Genomic DNA, 20366 nt, shown 5'->3' on the forward strand with positions numbered 1-20366 from the left:
CTAGTGGAAACTCCTACCTTTTCTCCTCGGTTCTCGACGACTTTCTTCTTGTGCCAATGGACACTCCTGTCGGGAACCAAAGTTTAAATTTTTTTCAAAAACTCCAGGAGAAAAGGCAAGCGACCGGGAATCAGGGTTAGGTTTGCAGCGTCAGCCTCTGACACTGAGTCCGCTATCCAAGATAAGGGACTATAAATATCTTCAGGCACCCCGCAATAACTAAGCAAAGAGTATGGTAGTTTTGCTACATACGGATACCTATGATAACAAACAAATAAAATAGGCAACCGCACCCAATATGGAAGGCCTAAATACCGTAGACCATAGTTTATCATCACACTACTAAAGGAGACTGCTTCTCCTCAAGCAGCTCTCCACTACTAACTCTAACTGTTCAAGCCCTCCTCCTCTTTGTGGGCGGGCTTGAACCACCCCTTGACTCAGCCCCTCCCTCAGGAATGCGCGGCGCAGCGCGCTCTACCAAGTACACTATCAGTACCTTCACAGCCGACCAGAGCAGCAGGCCGCTGTTAAAGCCCATTCACTTTGAATGGCCTTCTCACACTCAACCTCTTTTAGAGTGCAAGTCTCCTGGGGGAGCCAGTCACCGTTTCATTAACACAAAATAGTACAATCAACTTCAACTCAAAAATCACACTAGATTTTCACAATTAAAGAAGCTCTTTTTCCATGAAACACTATTCATCAAAGAGACTATTTTGTGTTAGCTCAGGGTCGTATGACATGACAATTTATCAGCGAGTTCGCTATCAGCTCTAAGCTCTGTGCCCTCTGCTCAGAGCCGCACTTACTCGGGTTCCGGTTTTGGGCCTCGATCGATCCCGATTTTGACAAAAATGAGTCAATCGAGCCCCACGTCTGGGCGCCACATGTCAACTTCCGCTTACCCGCAGGACTTAAATCGGGAAATATGTCCTGATCGACTCTCCAATTAAAGGGTTAGAAATTCCCCTTTTTCCTCACCAGCTCTAAGGCGTCAGCGTGAGGAGACGGGAATTAAATAAGCCGATATATCAAAGTGGATTCACCTAGGTTTGTTCACTGTCATCTTATCATGAGGCCAATCCGTTTTCATACACCTATCAATCCTGAGTGAGTAACCACACACACAGAGCCCAGGAATGCTAGCATGTACACCTCACTTCATTGGCAGCTCCACTTTTCTAAGTTGTTTGCATTTGTTATTGACCTAGTAATTTAATAATCCTTGTTAGGATCATACGGATTTGTTATATATCAAGCAGGAGTATTTGACTTATATTAATACAGATGGAAGCATTGGTTAGAGGTTATTCAAATGCACTTACCTTCTTCCAGACGTCCGTTACTGTTGTCCGTCTTGGAAAAAAAATAATGAGGTGGACTTAAAATGTCCAAAATAAATAAAATAAAATCAAAAAAATAATGAGGGCTCATCAAACGTCCCAAATAAAATCATAAACAAACATTAAGGTCTTATAGAACGACCAAAGAATAAAAATAAAATCATAAACGAATGTGAAGGTCTTATAGAACGACCAAATTATAAAAATAAAATCATAAGCAAATGAAAAGGTCTTATAGAACGACCTCAAATAAATAAAATAAAATCATAGAAGGTCTTATAAAACGACCGGACTTATTAAAACGTCCAAAAGGAATAAAACCCAAACTAAATAAAATAAAGATTGAAACAAAACAATAAAATGATTGATTCAAAAATTATCTTTTAAACAATTTTATTGACAATAATAAGATAACCGATATGAATCATAAAAATCACATTTAATGATAAAACTTTAAATCAATCAAAATAAAATAAAATAAAATAAAATAAAATAAAACAAAATAAAACAGGAGATTAGGAATAATATAACCTTTTACAATAAGCTTTACAAGATTGATCATTCCTCGGAAAAGCTTAAGACCTGATTGACAATAAGATGTTTTTGGCAAAAATAATTTTGAAGATATGAGAGTGTATTAAATGGCCCCCACCCTAACACGCGATTAGTCATTCATATCTTCCTATTATACATCATTATTGCTAAAAGATTTGTACATTACCAATCATTGAAGAAAGGGTCCAACCACGGCTTAATCCCAGTCCTTCGTAAAAATCCAAAGTCCAGGCAGGCAGTTATATTCCATCTTCGAGAATGCACTCTATACAGACACATCGCAGGGTGAAAAGGGGCCTAGCTCAGAGTTGGTGACGGCCTTTTATACTCTTGGGCCACACCACTGACTCCTTCCGGTGAATGTCTCTCCGCGCACCTTCTCATATCAAAGCGCACTTGCTGGAACTCATTTTCAGTAATCTTCCACCGACGGGCCATGAAGATGAGTCATGATGAGGTCATACATTCCTTACAAATGTGTCATGGATACACAGCGTTGCATGATGAGTCATACATGAAAATATGTCAAGGTCTTCAGCTCTATTCGACAAATGATGAACGTTAAAATAAATAAAATCATATATATATTAATTAAGCAAGCATGAATAACATATATATACCTGACATGTTAAATCCCAAATTCTCTCAGCTTGAACTTAACAGGTTAATTCTAATCTCTGTTGCACATCTTGTATATATCTTTGTTAAATCAAACAATACATACGGATAATCTTTTCAATGCAGTTACAGCAATATTATCAGCGATAAAAGACAGTATCGCTTATAAATGAAAGAAAAGAAAAAGAAAGACAGGAAAACTTCATAGTTGGCTTTCAATGTGTTACAAACATTGATCCAAAAATCAGGTTAACAATTATCGAATATAGATTGTGTTGTGTATTATTATTTAATTCAGGATATCATTTATTTATATTTAATTTGTATCTTATATAGAATGTCCGGGCAATGCTGAGTGGGTGGCTTAGTTGTACAGGTTTGGCGGCATCTGGTGGTTACTTTGAGGAACTACACCCAGAGGCCAAAGTTTAATTATCAGTCCTATAGACACCCATTGGTCTCTAACTAAGAATTGAGTCTAGCCCATTAATTTGCTATCTCATTTTACATGATATGGCGTTTCATCTGACCCACTCAATCCACTCAATTCAACAACCTCTTCGTAACTGCGTCACGTTACCCGCGAGGTAAAAGAGGAAGTATGAGGGCGGAAGCGCGCCTAAACTGACCTCTCAATCCATAGGCTGAACGTGACCTATGTTGCTTCTGATTGGTTGCGGCATGGGGGGCCTTCAAGTGCACTTGTAAAAATTACTTTTGCAATACAAATATTAATTCAATCATTATCTTTCACTTTTCTGTTTGTTTTAAACATAAATGTTATTTCTTCATTACTCTATTTTCTCAGTCTCTATAAAAAGTATATTGTACTTCTTAACTTAATTTTGTACCTGGGTTACATTCATGTTATCCCTTGAGCAAAATAAATTTGTGTCGGCCAACGTTACAAATTTTAATATAGTGTTTGCTATAGTATGAGAAGTTCTAGTATGTGAACATAAATACTGACAAAAGGCAGCAAACGGACAGAACAGTGGTTGAAAAACTTAACAGTCAGTTCACACCAGACAGACATATCAATCGCTGTTATGTCAACATGATTTCGGCATTTAGGCTTGGAACGTATCACCAGCAAAAAGTGAAGGAACACTGTACAGAAATTTGATGTCCATAAGAAACATTTCCCTCACAATCACTTCTCTTTGCAGACAATCCCTGCCTCATCCATTTTGTTCAACCTCCCACCATGACGAAAGCCATTGAGATGCTGTACTGCTCCTACCATACCGATGCATGTCCTGTAAAGCTGCAACTTTTGGATAACAATCTGCCGATCCGGTTGCGCCGTATTTCCACTGGGAAGATGATTGCGGCTGAAGTTGTGAACAACTGGCAGAATGATGGCAAGAAGGTCGCGTGCCAGGCTGCAGGCAACACTGACAAGTACCTGAGGAAATACGTCACTTTAGATATACCATGTAAGTATTTCTTACAGTGAAGACATTCCAAAAAGTAAAATAAAAAGTAGCTCACTAATTTTTTAGAGCTCAGAATTGTTCATTCGGTAGTCTTACCGATTCAACGCCTTACCATCATTGCGCTCTCTTTTTTTTTTTTTTTTTTATGTGTATGCGTGCGTTTGTGTGTGTGTGCGTGTGCGTGCAAATACGTATAAATTTATACTCATTAATTCACCTAAAACCTTATAAATATCCCATTACCCTTCACCTTAACCAGGTACTTCAGAGTCTCGCCAGAGTCGTGAGGTTCAAATGGTCAGGAGACCAGAGAAAAGGTCAGAAAAGATAGAAAAGAAAGATAAATCAAAGTGAAATCCAGCACCGACCAAACACTTCCTGCTTTCCCCATGGTTACAAAATCAAAGTCTTACGCCAACCCCAGAAGCCTCTAAATTCCAACGAATTAACGAGATCTCAAGAGACCAGAGGAAAAACTAAAGAGAGGAAGGAGGGAAGGATTGATGAGGCAGAGTGAGATCCATAGAAACCAGTACATACAGTCCATCGAAGTGAAATCCAGCACCAACCAAGCACCTCCTGCGTGGTTACAAAACCAGAGTCTTATGCCAACCCCAGAAACCTCAAACCTCCAATAAATTGAGGAGATCTCAAGTGACCAGAGGAAAAACTAAAGAGAGGAAGGAGGGAAGGATAGATAAAGCAAAGTGAGATCCACAGACACCAGCACCCACTGATTCAACGAGCTGCGGGAGGGAGAGGCGAATTCTGTTTGATGTTCAGTAGATGCTGGTGCGACGGATCTGGCATGTATAAGGACCACCACCAAAGAAAGAAGCCGTCAACCGCGGCCCAGGCCGCGGCAGCACCAAGGCCACCCGAGCGGACACCGATCGGCGAGCCGACCCAGACGACCGGAACGCCCCCGCCCCGGCCCGCACCCCCGAGCCCAAGGCCGCAGAACGAGGCCCGGCGGGCCCCCACAGAGCCCCACCGGTCCCTAGCCCCCATGACCCCCCCATGACCCCCCCGCACCCCACCCAAACCGCATCCCAAAAAAAATGAATATGTATATGTGTGGTGCATTGAAAAAGGAAATAGAGGGACAAAGTGGTGGGTCAGGGACACAGATGGGGGGACCACAGCGCTAACAGGCACTGCAGTCTATCCCCCCTGATGGCTCCCCACCCCAACTCACCCCTCCCCTTGGACATGAGCAAGCTGTCAAAGTGGTGGCAGATCTGAAAAGCACTCATCTTACTCGATTTTTTTTTAAACCAATTTTTTATTTTCTGCATTTCAGACAGCCCCAACATCGTTAATGTAAGCTTCCCTGAGGGCGTCACGATCGTCCGAGAAGGAGACCCCATGACGCTGATCTGCACCGCTAACGGCAATCCCGCCCCCACGTTTGAGTGGTTCAAAGGTGATGAGTCGCTGGTGAAGGCGGCCCAGTGGGTTGTCCCGTCCGTCAGCATCGAGCACACCAGAGACTATGAGTGTGTTGCCACAAACAAGTTGGGAAGCCACGAGGCCACTTTCTACGTTGATGTCAAATGTGAGTCCCTTCACCTTCTTGTGCACGTTTGGAAGTTGGTTCATTCACAAACACACGACGCAAAATCTGCTTTTCCATTCACTCACAATTGACCAGTAGCAATTCTAACAGTCACCGCAACTTAGTTCATTGCTGGCTCCATAGAGCCAGTAAACAAATACTGTAATTCTATCCTTTAACATGTGCCTGTCAATTCACATTCACAAACAAAAATATTTAGCCTCCAAAAAAAAAAGGAAAAAAAACAAACAAAAAAAACAACTGACTTCCTCATTGAAGTATACGCTTTAGCTTTGATGTATATGCTAGGCTATTTAGGCTAATTATGAGTGATACAGTCATGATTTTAATGTAAAACTAAACAATCATAAAAGAATACAATATAAATTGAAAACCCCCCCGATTCTTTTTTTTTTTTTTTTTTTTTTTTTTTTTTTTTTTGTGTGTGTATGTGTGCGTGCGTTTGCGTGCGTTTGCGTGCGTGCGTTTGCGTGCGTGCGTGCGTTTGCGTGTGTGCGTTTGCGTGCGTTTGCGTGCGTGCGTGTGCGTGCGTGCAAATACGTATAAATTTATACTCATTCATTCACCTAAAACCTTATAAATATCCCATTACCCTTCGCCTTAACCAGGTACTTCAGAATCTTGCCAGAGTCGTGAGATTTAAATGGTCAGGAGACCAGAGAAAAGGTCAGAAAAAAAAAGAAATAAAGAGAAAAGAAAGGTAAATCAAAGTGACATCCAGCACCGACCAAACACTTCCTGCCTTCCCCATGATTACAAAATCAAAGTCTTACGCCAACCCCGGAAGCCTCTAAATTCCAGCAAATTTAGCGAGATCTCAAGAGCCCAGAGGAAAAACTAAAGAGAGGAAGGAGGGAAGGATCGATAAGGCAGAGTGAGATCAATAGAAGCCAGTACATCCAATCCATCAAAGTGAAGTCCAGCACCAACAAGACCCCTCCTGCGTGGTTACAAAACCGGAGCCTTATGCCAACCCCAGAAACCTCATACTTCTAATAAATTAAGATCTCAAGTGACCAGAGGAAAAACTAAAGAGAGGAAGGAGGGGAGGATAGATAAAGCAAAGTGAGAACCACAGACACCAGCACCAACTGATTCAAGGGGCTGTGGGAGGGAGAGGGTACTTCTGTTGAGTTTCAGTAGATGCTGGTGCGACGGATCTGGCATGCATAAGGACCACCACCAAAGAAAGAAGCCGTCAACCGCGGTCCAGCAAAGCGAGCACCCCCCCCCCCCCCCCGGAATCCCCAGGCCGCGGCAGCACCAAGGCCACCCCCCAAGCCACCCGAGCGGACACCGGTCGGCGAGCCGACCCAGACACCCGGAACACCCCCGCCCCAGCCCCGGCCCACACCCCCGAGCCCAAGGCCGCAGAACGAGGCCCAGCGGGCCCCCACAGCGCCCCACCGGTCCCCAGCCCCCACCCCCCCCACGACCCCCCCGCACCCCACCCAAACCCGCCATCCACCACGACCCAGGCCCCACCACCCCCGACCCCCAAACCCCCGAACACACCCCGACCCCCAGCACCCAACCCCCCACCCACCCATACCTCCACCCCCCCCCCAAACAAGCCGCCCCCCCCCCGACGGCCGCCACCCCCCCCCCCGCGAACCCGGCCCCCCGCGAGAACCCCCCACCCCCCCCCGGAAACCGGCACCGGGCAGCAGCGCAGAGAGGGAAGATGTGCCCACCCCACCTCCAGCCGCGCGAGATTTGCACAGCGGCGGGAGGGGGGAAGCAGAGGAGGAAGCACCAGGGGAGAAGGCGGAACACCAGAACACCGAGCCCGGTGGGGAGAGGCCCCGGTCGTCACGCCAGAGTATTAGTGACACCTAACCCTGTTACTGAGTCCGCCAGCTCGCCGACTGGCGAGCTCTACCCTTACACCGTGAATGTGGCCCCACCCAGTGTATATACAAGTGTGTGCGTGTGGTGCATTAAAATTGGGAGCAGGTGAGTCGGAGCAGAGGGAAAAAATTTCCCCTACTCCGACACACCCGTATCCCCCCCAAAAAAATGAATATGTATATGTGTGGTGCATTAAAAAAGGGAATGGAGGGACAAAGTGGTGGGGCAGGGACACAAATGGGGGGGACCACAGCGCTGCCAGGCACTGCAGTCCATCCCCTCTGATGGCTCCCCGCCCCAACTCACCCCTCCCCTTGGACGTGAGGTGCATTAAAATTGGAGGGGAGTTGAAGGGTGAAAACGGTGTTTCCACCCTTCCCCACCCCACCAAGAAATGTGTTGTGTGCCCTATGTGTATATTTACAAAGTGTATAGTGCAAGCTAGTGAAGTGAGTAAGAGGAGCGACCAGCGGGGCCTCACCCAACCCGGCGGGTGTAGGTGGCACGCCCGCCCCCCAGCACCCCCACCCCCTGCCGCCCCCCACCTCATCCACCCGGCACCACAATGGGCGGACAGCCAGCGCAGCAGGGCTACCGGACAGCCCACCGGCCACCGGAGCCCGCCCGGGGCGCCAGGAGTTATACCGGAGTGGGGCAGGCCCCAAACCCTCGCCAGGCCCCCGGAGCCCGACGCCCGGGCCGGGGAGGGAGCCCCAGGCCCAGGGAGAGGGAGGGGGAGGGGCCGCAGGGCAGACAGGGAAGGGGGGGGGGGGGGGCGGGGGAAGCGGGGAGAAGACGACAAGAAGGCGAAAGGGCGGCTGCAGGGCAGGAGGCGGGGGGGGAGAGGAGGGGGGAGGGTGACAAGGGAAAAGGGACCGGGAGGCAGAGGAGGATGGGCGGGAGGAGGCGAGGAGGGAGAGGCGACGGGGGGGAGGAAGGGGGAGGGGAGAGGGAACCACGGGGCACACCGGAGGCCCACCCACCCCGAACCGCGCCGCCGGGCACGGAGCAGCGGACCGCGCCGGGACGGCACCGCCCCGGGCACCAGGGGAAGCACCCCAACACCGCACCCCACAGGGGGCCCAGGGAGCGGCCAAGACGCAACCGCCACCGAGCAGACAACGGGGGGGGGGGGGGGGGGGGGGGGGGGCAGAACCACCCCCGCCCGACCACAGGGGACGGCGTCAAGAAAATTGACTAATTAGCATGCAGTAACACCAAGTGTTGATGCTTAGTGCCCACTAGAAATAGATCTTAAGGAGTTATTGAGTATAGTGTCGTATAGTGTGGTATGCTCGAGCCCACTAGCAGCAACTAGGTTCCTGACTATATAAAAATAAAAACAATCAGATACAAAATACCAAATACAGGAGCAGCGAAAACAGAAGTTGTAACGATGTGGTGGCTCTCGTTAACAGGCAGAATCTTGGCAGGATTAAGTTGCCAAATTGAGATTAAAATATTCTATGTACATAGACCATATTTGTTTAAATCTTGATACTTGATTTTTATTTAAGGCAGAGATTTTTTCCATTGAGATATAATTTATTAGTAAGTTTAACCAGTGGTCGATATTTAGAGATTGTTTATTTTTCCAATTGACAAGGATTATTTTTTTAGCAATAGTAAGGGCTATAAATATAGATTGAGATTGTTTACATGGTAGCTCAGTTATTGTTAAGTCACCTAGTAAACACAATCTTGGAGATAAAGGAAGCCTACAGTTTAATATATCAGCGAGCTTTTCCAAGATTTTAGTCCAGAAATGCAGCACTGGAGTACATGACCATAAAGCATGAAGATAAGTATCGGCAGTGTTTTGTGAGCACTGGAGACAAATGTCGGAGTCAGAGAGTCCCATTTTTTTCATCATATATTGTGTAATATATGTTCTATGAAGTATCTTATAATGGATAAGTTGCAAATTTGTCTGTTTGGTCATTTTAAATACATTTTCACAGATTTGGGTCCAAAAGTCTGGTTCCGGAACTATAGACAAGTCTTTTTCCCATTTTAAAGTCGGTAAATACGTTTTATTTGTGTATAAAAATAACTTATATATTTTTGATATTTTCTTTATTGTTGTTGGAGAAAGCTTTATAATATCTTTAGCTAAGACAGGCAGTTGGAGCGTATCCTGAAGTGTTGGGATTTGTTTCTTAACCATATTTTTAACTTGCAGATAATGTAAGAAATTTCCCTTTTTTATTTCATATTTCTGGACCAAGTTTGTATACGATATAAACTTATTATCTGAGAAAAGATGATGAAGGTGTGTAATTCCTTTCTGCTCCCATAGGCTTAAATGGAACGACTGATTATTAAGTTGAAAGTCGGGGTTATGCCAAATGGGAGAGAGCCCACAGGGCGCCAATTGGGAGTTTGTAATTTCTAATGTCTTCCACCAGGCAGTCAGGGTGGCGGCTATCATTGGGTTTTTAAAACAATTATGTCGTCTTATTGATTTTGTAATAAAGAGTAAATCTGACAGTCTAAGATTATTACAATCCTTCTGCTCCAATTCCAACCAACAGTTAGTATCTCTGTTGGGTTGTGTCCATAGCACAAGATATTGTAGTTGATTAGCTAAATAATAGTACATAAAGTTTGGTGCCTCTAAACCTCCTTTAGATTTACTTTCCTGAAGAGTAGATAGACTAATTTTGGCTTTTTTTTTATTCCAATAGAATTTTATGATAGCAGAGTCCAGCGATTGGAACCAGTTAGACGTAGGTTTAAATGGAATCATTGAAAATAAATAATTAATCTTTGGTAAAACTTTCATTTTTATAGTAGCTATCCGTCCTATTAAAGAGATCGGAAGATTATTCCAGCGCTCCAGGTCACTACGGATACTATCCAATAATGGTGAAAAATTTAAAGAAGTTAATTCAGTTAACTTAGGTGAAATTTTAACACCTAAGTATTTTAAATTACCTGTAGGAAAGGAGTAGTGTGGATCCTGACTTGTAGGATTCCATGAATTTTCTGTAATAGGTAATAATGTTGATTTTGTCCAGTTAATAGAGTAATCTGATAAGTGAGAGAATTTAGTTATTAATTTAAATGCTTCCCCTAGCGAGATAGCAGGTTCTTCTAAATAGAGTAATATATCATCGGCATATAGATTAATTTTATGTTCTATTGTCCCGGAGTGGATTCCTTGGATCCGTCTATCCTGACGTATAGCTAATGCAAGCGGCTCAATAAATATAGCAAATAATAAAGGAGAAATTGGGCACCCTTGTCTTGTTCCCCTTTGTAAAGTAAAACTCTGTGATGTAATCCCATTAGTAGTAACTGTAGCTTTAGGAGAATCATATAATATTGAGACCCATTGAATGAATGACTCCCCGAAGCCGAATTTATTTAAGACAGCAAAGAGGAAGGACCAGTTAACTTTATCGAATGCTTTTTCTGCATCCAGCGAAATAACAGCTGCCTTTTTATCATACCGCTGTGACATACTAATCAAGTTAAAGAGTCTCCTAATATTATTAGTAGAATGACGACCTTTAATAAAACCTGTTTGATCACTATGAATAATTGTCGAGATTACCGTCTCTAATCGAGATGCCAAGGCCTTAGCGATAATTTTAATATCGGTATTAATTAGTGATATCGGTCGGTAACTTGACGGGAGGGTAGGGTCTTTTTCTGGCTTTAATAAAAGTTTAATTGCTGCTATATTCATATCTTGACGTATATCACCTTTACTTTTAATTTCAGTTACTACTCTTAGAAATAATGGAGCAAACATTAACCAGAAATGTTTAAAAAATATAGCCGGAAAGCCGTCTGGACCAGGTGCTCTGCCATTAGGCATACTGTCTAAAGCACGATACAACTCATCTACAGTAAGCGGGGTATCGAGAATATCTTTATGTTCAATAGATAACTGAGGTATATTTAAGCTGTTTAGGAATTCCTCAATATATTCAGGGTTAGGTCTATTAATTTCTGTGTATAGATTTCGATAATAGTTATAAAAAATATGGTTAATTTCTTCTGGTGATTGTGTGCATTCACCATTTATATCTTTAATAGCCGTTATAAGAGATTTTTCCCGATTCCGTTGAAGTTGATTTGCCAGGAATTTACCTGATTTATTATTATGTTCAAAATTATTATATCTCAACTGTTGTATTATGAACTCTGTCTTTTTAGATAACATGTTATCTAACTGTATTTTTATATTCTGTAGTTCTATCCATATTTGATTATTTGGGTTTAATACATATTCATCCGTTAGTTGTTTAATTTTATCTTCCAGGTATTTTTCTAATTTTTGATCCTGTTTCTTTTTATAAGTTGAATATGATATAATTTTCCCTCTAATTACCGCTTTCCCTGCTTCCCAGAGAAGAGATGGAGATATATTTGGAGAGTCATTTATTTCCAAAAAATCTGCCCACTCCCTTCTAATAATTTTATCAAACTCTACGTCTTTCAGTAATGAGATGTTAAAACGCCATATCGGGGGAGGTTTAAAGGTAGAGTCAATTTGTAGAGTGAGGGAGACTGGTGCATGATCACTTATAATTATAGAATGTATTTTTATAGCAGTTTTATCAACAATAGAATTATTTGTAAGGAAAAAATCAATTCTTGAGAATGATCGGTGCACAGCAGAGAAGAAAGTAAATTCCTTCTTAGTTGGGTTTTGAAGTCTCCAGCCATCGCTGAGGCCAAAATCCTCCATATATTCATCTATTACTTTAGCGGATCGTAATCGCCTTGTATATATCGTATTATTAGAACGATCTATTAACGGGTTCAAGACCGTGTTAAAATCACCTCCAATAATAATAGTAGAATTTGTTGCTAAATCGAGTAACCGAGAGAAAAATTCATGGAAAAAATCAGGGTCATCATTATTTGGGGCATATAAATTACCAATTGTATATACTTTATTAAATATAGTTACCTGGATAATAATATATCGGCCCTCTAAATCTGTTACTATATTATTTAGAGTAAAGAATAAATTCTTATGTATAAGTATAGAGACACCTCTTTGTCTACTATTATAGGAGGCAGAGTAAACTTGACTAAAATTTTTATCTATAAATAATTTTTCTTCTGATTTTTGTAAGTGGGTTTCTTGTAGGAGACAAATATCTGCCTTAAATTTTGAGAGATGGTCTAAAATTTTTATTCTTTTTGCCTGGGAGCGAGCGCCACACACATTCCAGGAGACCAGAACTAATTTTAAACCCCCCCGATTCTAACACTATCGTAATTGTTAAGTCACTACACAAATACAGAAAGGGAAATCTGGTATTTAATGGCATTGTGGGAGTATTCAAATAATCAAAATGGTCAGTTGAGAAAAATGAAATTATAAAGTTAAGTTTATGAAGTATACCAACTTTAATTTTGTTTTCAGCCGACCAACCATGCTTAAATATATAGTTGATGTAATTAACATCTTTATTATTTAATCTCATAAAATAGTGTTAGCAACTTGTAAAGTTTAGCTAAATCAATTGCCTTTTTAAACTTGCATACAAATCAATTGGTGTTAAAGAGATACTTATTGAGCCATTCTCAGAAGCAAAAAGTTAATTTTTCATGTACAATTAATACCTTTAAAATAAATTGTATCCACTTGCTGTTGACTGAAGATGACATCATCTGTGCTGAGGAAGTAGGCAACAACCAATCTTGGCTCAGTTTGCTGACCAAACCCAGAAAACAGGTGAGCCATGATGGGTTGTTGCCTACTTCCTCAGCACAGATGATGTCATCTTCAGTCGACAGCAAGTGGAAAAATTAGGTTTTTAAAGGCCTCCTAAAGGCCACATTAATTCTGGACAAAATATACTGTTGAAAATGTCTCAATGAGTCAAGTATCCCTCACAGATCCTGCAAATTTTTAGAGGGTACTCGCAGAATATAAGCATCCATCTGTCCGTTGACATGCTCACCTAACGCAAATGTCTCTTCAGACCCTCCCACTGTTGAGATCAGCACTAGCAAGACCACGTTGAAAAAGGGTGAGAGCCTGATTCTGTCGTGTGACGTGAAGAAAGGCAACCCTTGGCCCAATACCTTCACATGGTACAAAGACGACAAGCCCATCATTACCGAGAAATACTATCTGCACATCGAGTCGCCGGTGCTGCCCGAGCACAAGGGACTGTACAAGTGTGTTGCCAACCACACGGCCTACAAAGGAATGTCCGTTACTTCGGCCCCTCTTTTCATTGACGTGCAACGTGAGTCGCAGCATCTTTGAGCGCCGTCCGCCAGCCATGCCGACGTCGTGTTGACTGACACCTTTCTTGTGTCAAAACGCTTTGCAGACCGGCCGCGGAACACCAGCGTTTCCATCGTGGGTTCCGCCAAGAACGAGGTGAAAGCGGGCGCCTCCGTCGTTTTGCGGTGCACCACCGACGCCAACCCCGAGCCGTACGAGTACGCCTGGATGCTGTTCAGCCAAGACGAGAGGTTGTCGCAACGGTTGCCCGATAACGCGGAACACCTGCTGTTGCCCGAGGTGCGTCCCAGCAACCGCATGTGCTACAGGTGCAGCACTACCAACGCGTTGGATGAGGGTGACGTCAGCGAACGGCTGTGCATCAAAATCCTACGTGAGTCACTTGTGTTTGTATCCTTAACTCATTCACTGCCAATGACGACTATAGACGTCAAAAATCCAAGAAATTAGCCAGTGACAAATTTTGACAAGAAATTTGAATTTAGTTTTAGTTATTCATTGTTTTCATTCATAGTTATTAATCCCCATTGTTATTAATAACAACAATGACAACAATTTCATTGCTAAGTGCTACCGTCGTGCATAGTAATCGGTCTTGGTCTTACTGAGACCACAAACTGGGTCTCGACCTCCAGAAGTCAATTTAGTCGACTAAAATTTCTCCTTATTTTTGTTGACTAAAGTTGGATTAAAACTCAAATACAATCAGGTGACTAAGTTATGACTAAGGCTTTAATTATATTTAGTCAGAACACTATAACTAAAACTAAATTGAAATTTCTTTTTTTTTAATAAAAATTTCAATTTAATTTTATTTTATTTTTTTCTAAATTAACACTGGCTGTTTGCTTGGATTTTTGACGTCTAGAGTTGTCATTGGCAGTGAATGAGTTAAGATACAAAAAAATGGTGTGTGGACTTCAATGAGCTAGGCATGGTCTGATTTGTTTGATCAGTTTGACAGGTTTTTTTTTTTTTTTTTTTTTTAACCAAAAGTTATTTTTCTACTTGCTGTCAACTGATGATGACATCACCAGTGCCGAGGAAGTAGGTAACGACCAATCATGGCTCAGTTTACTGACCAAAGCCAGAAAACAGGTGAGCCTTGATTGGCCATTACCTACTTCCTCGGCACTGGTGATGTCATCATCAGTTGACAGCAAGTAGAAATATTACTTTTTAAAGGTATTAATTATACATGAAAAATAAGTTATCAAATTCATTCTGGACCATATATTGTTTATATTAATGTTCAATGAGTCATGCATCCCTTTATGCACTTGTAAGCAGCTGCAATATGATTGGCTGCTTGCCGAGATGACAACAAATCCTCTCTTTGAGGATACTGACGAGAGGCCACTTTTGTTTTTTATCTTAGGGGAGGGGTAAGCAGTTACACTGAGGAAAAAAAAGAAGAAAGAAATCTAGCTTTTTTTTCACATCAGAAATTCTAGTTAAACTCTGTAGAGTTGACAGAATTTCTGAGTGCATCAACATTCACTCCCCATTTTTTCAGGGAGACAACAACTGTGCTAACTACGTTTGTCTTTTTCCTCTATCAATTAATTTGCATTCCCCTAAAAAAACATACAAACAAAACAACACAATGTGCCAGCGAGACAGACAGACATTCAGTGTATATGTGAATGGACAAATGCTTACATCAATTGATTCTATATGAAAGGGTGCACATATTAGTAATCTTTTTTTTTTTTTTCTCGCCTCTTCTTCATCCAAGACGCTCCGACAAACGTGAGGTTGTCCATGCTCGGCAAGGTCCCCGAAGGCGAGATGGTCTCCGTGGCCTGCTCGGCGGAAAGCGTCCCGCTCTCCCGCCTCACTTTGACCAGGACCGTGGGGTCGGTCACGACGATCCTCGGCGAGACGGCCCAAAACGATGTCCTGTCCTACATCTTCAAGGCCACCTGGACGGACGGCGGCGTTTACACCTGTGAGGCCACAAACGCCGAAGGAAGAGGAAGCGCACAGAAGACTCTGGAAGTCACATGTGAGTCGTCGTTTACTGGAAACGGCATAAATTAGAGAGGAGGCTATTTGAGACAGTGGTTGATCAAAGTTTCCCGTTTTTGATGACCAGTGCAGTGAAGAATAATTACAAGCACACACTGTAATAATTGACCACTTGGTACGGCGGATGCTGCAAAGTCTCAATACTAAACAATGTAACACTAGTAGAGTGATAAACTGAGGAGCAGCAGCGCCTATTTGAGTGGAGGCCACTCTTTGAGTCAATACAGAACAAAAACGAATGAAAATGTCTCTTATATTTGATGTGAAGAATCAGTAGAGAATGTGATGAATTTGGCATCAATGTGGAGTCAAACCTGAGAAGAACGGTATTTATTTGAGGCAGTGGTTAAAGGGATACTTCACTTATTTAGCCATGTATAGCAATAAAAAGTTAATATTTTGTCTGCAATTAATTTGATACTTTCATTGTTTTTCATGTAAAATTAGTACCTTTCAAAACACATTTTGCAACTTGCTGTCGACTGAAAATGACATCACAAGGGCTCAGGTAACCAATCACAGCTCACCTTGTGAATGTCACATGGCCAAACCTAGAAAAACAGGTGAGCTGTGATCAAAGTATCAAATTAATTATAGACAAAATATTAACTTTTTATTGCTATAATGGGCTAAATAAGTGAAGTATCCCTTTAAGGCACGGCGGATTAAGATATTCTCACAAGTGATGCTGTGAAGAATGCCTGATGGAAAACAATTTTATAGAATGAAACCATGATTGATAATCTACAACAATTTCAGATTTTCTGGAATAAAGCCGTGATTTAATTAGGGTACTGGTAGAAGTTTTTAGTCGTCACAAGGGTTTCTGTGATGAATTTCTGATCAAAAACATCTAAACGCAAGAGGCCATTATTTGAGGAAATATTTTTGATTTTTAGCTATTAGTAATAGGAATAAATGATAACATGCCGGGGCGGCACGTTGGATGACTGGTTAGCACATCCGCCTCCCAGTACTGAGGACTCGGGTTCGAGTCCAGGCTCCGGCCTTCCTGGGTGGAGTTTGCATGTTCTCCCCGTGCCCACGTGGGTCTTCTCCGGGCACTCCAGTCTCCTCCCACATTCGAAAGACATCCATGCAGGTTAATTGGGTCCTCTGAATTGTCCCTAGGTGTGCATGTGAGTGTGGATGCTTGTTCGTCTCTGTGTGTCCTGCGATTGGCTGGCAACCAATTCAGGGTGTCCCCTGCCTACTGCCCAGAGCCAACTAAGATAGGCGCCAGCACCCCCAGCGACCCTTGTGAGGAATAAGCGATCAAGAAAATGGATGGATGGATAACATGCAGTGCCAATTACTTCAAAGAAGGACAACTTTTCCATTGGTCACACCAACCTAAATATTTAAGATGGTGGCGTTTAATTTTTCAGTCTTACTATGACATAATTGATCCTCTTACCTATTTTTGTCAGACGCTCCCAGAAATGTGGCGGTGAAAGCTAATCCGTCCCTGGAGGTCGCCAAGAACACCATGTTGACGCTGCAGTGCGACGCTGACTCGAACCCGCCCATCACGTCGGTGACTTGGTGGAAGGAGGACTCCGTGCACCAAAATGAAGCCGACCAGCAAGCCTTAATCATGACACACGTCACGCCCGACCACGCCGGCATCTACGGTTGCATGGCTGCCAACCAGTTGGGCTCGGCGAGGTCACCCCCAGTGAAGGTCGAAGTTCACAGTGAGTTCAGCGTTGACTGTGCTGTTAAGGAAATAATGCAAATGTCATTTTATACACTTTTTGGAATAAGTAAACTTTTATGCTTTGCGTTGACTTTGTGTTATAAATCAAATGAATAAATAAATAATAACAATGAATAAATAAATAATACATCTGCGACCCTTCTGAGGAATATAAGCGGTCAAGAAAATGTATGGATAAATAAGAAATATTTTTATAAATATTATTTTCTTAAAAAAAAAAATTCTTGAAAAATCATCCAAAGTCAAGGGAGACACTCTAAAACCAGTTAGATAAAATAAATAAATAAATAAATAAATTTATTAATAATAATAATAATAATAATAATAATAATAATAATAATAATTTATACATCTAATATTTTAGATAACTCTAAATCTAATATTTAGATAATTCCAAAAATTATGATATAATTTCCGTAAAATGTTTAAAAACAAATCAAACTACCAAACTGTGTGCTTACATTTTATTTATATATTTATTTATTTATTTATTTATTTATTTATTTATTTACTTATTTACTTATTTACTTATTTATTTTAGTTTTTTTTTCTTTTAATGAACTTTTGCATTGAATTTGTTCATAATAGAAACTGTATGGATATGTAAATACAGTCCTACAACTAAGGTGTTAATCTGATATTTAGAAGGTTTGACTCATAAATGGTGAAATAAAAAGGCTATTGTTATTGCTATTATTATTCCTCCATAGGGCAGCTTTAACACCATGATGAATAAAAAAAATATATATATATGAATAGTGTAGTATATGAATTATATTGATGTATGTCTTGTGTTATTAAATTACATCTAAAAACATTTAAAATTCAAGATACATATATGAAAAAAATAAAAGGGAAGTCAAGTAAAAAATGTTCACTACATTATATTTAACATGCTTGCATCCCCCCCCCCCAAAAAAACGTTTTAACATGAAATTCTGATGAATAATATTGCGTTTATGGAATATGAAATAAGCAGCAAAATCAACCCAATTTTATTCATCTCAAAGGACGGCCATTTTGCCACTCGACTGAAAATGACTCGGGACTCAGGTACGTCACATCACCAAACTGAGAAAACAGGTGAGCCCTGATTGCTTGTTACCCGAGTACCTGTGATGCCATTTTCAGTTGGCAGCAAGTGACAAATTGGTCGTCCCTTGAGATGGATAATAGATAAATAGTAGAGGCCTTTGTTACAATATAATACAAACACATTGAATATAGTTCAAGTATTTTTTGTACCTGAGTTTGTGTTACTGAATAAAATGTATGGAAAATATTTGAATGTACTTGAAAAATGTTGTATTTTTCCCAAGGCGGTCTGCCTGAGCCGGTGCTCTCCATGGCCGCCAAGGTGACAGAAGGTGATCTGGTCTCCATGCTCTGCTCGGTGGAGAGCGACCTGCTCTCCATCCTCACCTTGACCAGAGTGTCCGGCAAGCTGTCGTCCGAGTGGCCTGGCGCCAGTTCCCATGGCAACGCAGTTGGCCCAAACAGCACACTGGCCCACACCTTCAAAGCCACCGCGGACGACAGCGGCGTTTACATCTGCGAGGCCGACAACGGCTTTGGGAAACGACGCGCGCAAAAGACTTTGCGAGTCTCATGTGAATCATCGTTTATTTACATTTACATTTTTTTGCCGACGACGTGATTCCTTATTGTACGTTTCGATGTCAGACGCTCCCAAACATGTGACGGCGACGGCTCAATCTTCTCTGATGGTGGCCGAAAACGGGACGTTGGTGCTGCGGTGCGACGCCGACTCGGACCCGCCAGTCGAGTCGGTGATGTGGTGGAAGGTGAACGACGCAAGACCCCAAAATTTGCCCCCCGGTCAAAACTTGACCGTAGCGTCGTTCGCGGCCGCCGACGCCGGCTTGTACGGCTGCACGGCCACCAACGAGGTGGGCTCGGCCAGCTCGCCCCCAGTGGAGGTCGAGATGCAGAGTGAGTTTCATTCATGTTGACATTAAGAAAAGCAAAAGTAACACAATACTAATACTACTTATAATTTTCATGTATTAATTAAATACTAGTATGGACAACAAGTAAGATGGATTCTTATATTGTGTATAATTAGATAAAAAAACAAAAAAAACACTTGATCTAATAGTTGTCTTTAATTCATAAAAATGTAAAAAAAATATATATATATATAGATTTTTAAAGCCCTCAAAGATAGGTGGCCTTAGATTTGTATTAAATTAAATTTTACAAATATGATGATATAACCATGCTTAAATTTGCCCTTGTGTACAATAAAAAAGGAATAAAATACATTTAAGTAAACCTGCTTACAGTTGCATTTGTATTTGATCATAAAATATTTTTAAAATGATTTTAATACGAAGTCATGAATGTGGAAATAGTTGCCTTTGTATTAAATAAAAAGATACTGCAAAATATACAATAACATTGACGATTAATTTTAATAAATTGAATTACAAAATATTTGACAATGAAATTCAATGTATAAATACAAATATGTAACAGTTGCATTTATATACATTAATTTAAAAATAATTATAATACATACTTATGAATATAACATCCTTGACAAGTTAATTTATTAGTGTTGTTCTTATTTTTCATGTATTAATTCTTACATATATCCATCCATCCATCCATTTTCTTGACCGCTTATTCCTCACAAGGGTCGCGGGGGCTGCTGGCGCCTATCTCAGCTGGCTCTGGGCAGTAGGCGGGGGACACCCTGGACTGGTTGCCAACCAATCGCAGGGCACACAGAGACGAACAACCATCCACACTCACACGCACACCTAGGGACAATTCCGAGCGCCCAATTAACCTGCCATGCATGTCTTTGGAATGTGGGAGGAGACCGGAGTACCCGGAGAAGACCCACGCGGGCACGGGGAGAACATGCAAACTCCACCCAGGAAGGTTCGAGCCTGGACTCGAACCGGAGACCTCAGAACTGGGAAGTGGACGTGCTAACCACTCGACTACCGTGCCGCCCTCTTACATATATATTATA

The 20366-nt window shown here is 41.8% G+C and overlaps 1 protein-coding gene across 2 annotated transcripts in view; it reads left to right on the forward strand.

Annotated features, from left to right (window-relative positions):
* The window catches only part of LOC144031628 (B-cell receptor CD22-like), a 43634-nt gene that overhangs the window by 19597 nt on the left and 3671 nt on the right, over positions 1-20366 (forward strand). Inside the window, exons 4-11 of one of the 2 annotated variants that reach the window (XM_077538946.1) lie at positions 3689-3958; positions 5262-5516; positions 13340-13609; positions 13697-13984; positions 15350-15619; positions 17073-17339; positions 18682-18972; positions 19046-19315. In XM_077538946.1, coding sequence (XP_077395072.1) covers positions 3689-3958; positions 5262-5516; positions 13340-13609; positions 13697-13984; positions 15350-15619; positions 17073-17339; positions 18682-18972; positions 19046-19315 — 2181 coding nt within the window. The remainder of the gene's footprint in view (positions 1-3688; positions 3959-5261; positions 5517-13339; positions 13610-13696; positions 13985-15349; positions 15620-17072; positions 17340-18681; positions 18973-19045; positions 19316-20366) is intronic. The other variant, XM_077538947.1, reaches the window with a different exon arrangement.

The sequence above is a fragment of the Festucalex cinctus genome, chromosome 12, assembly GCF_051991245.1.
Source record: "Festucalex cinctus isolate MCC-2025b chromosome 12, RoL_Fcin_1.0, whole genome shotgun sequence".
In the NCBI taxonomy this organism is placed as follows: Eukaryota; Metazoa; Chordata; class Actinopteri; order Syngnathiformes; family Syngnathidae; genus Festucalex; species Festucalex cinctus.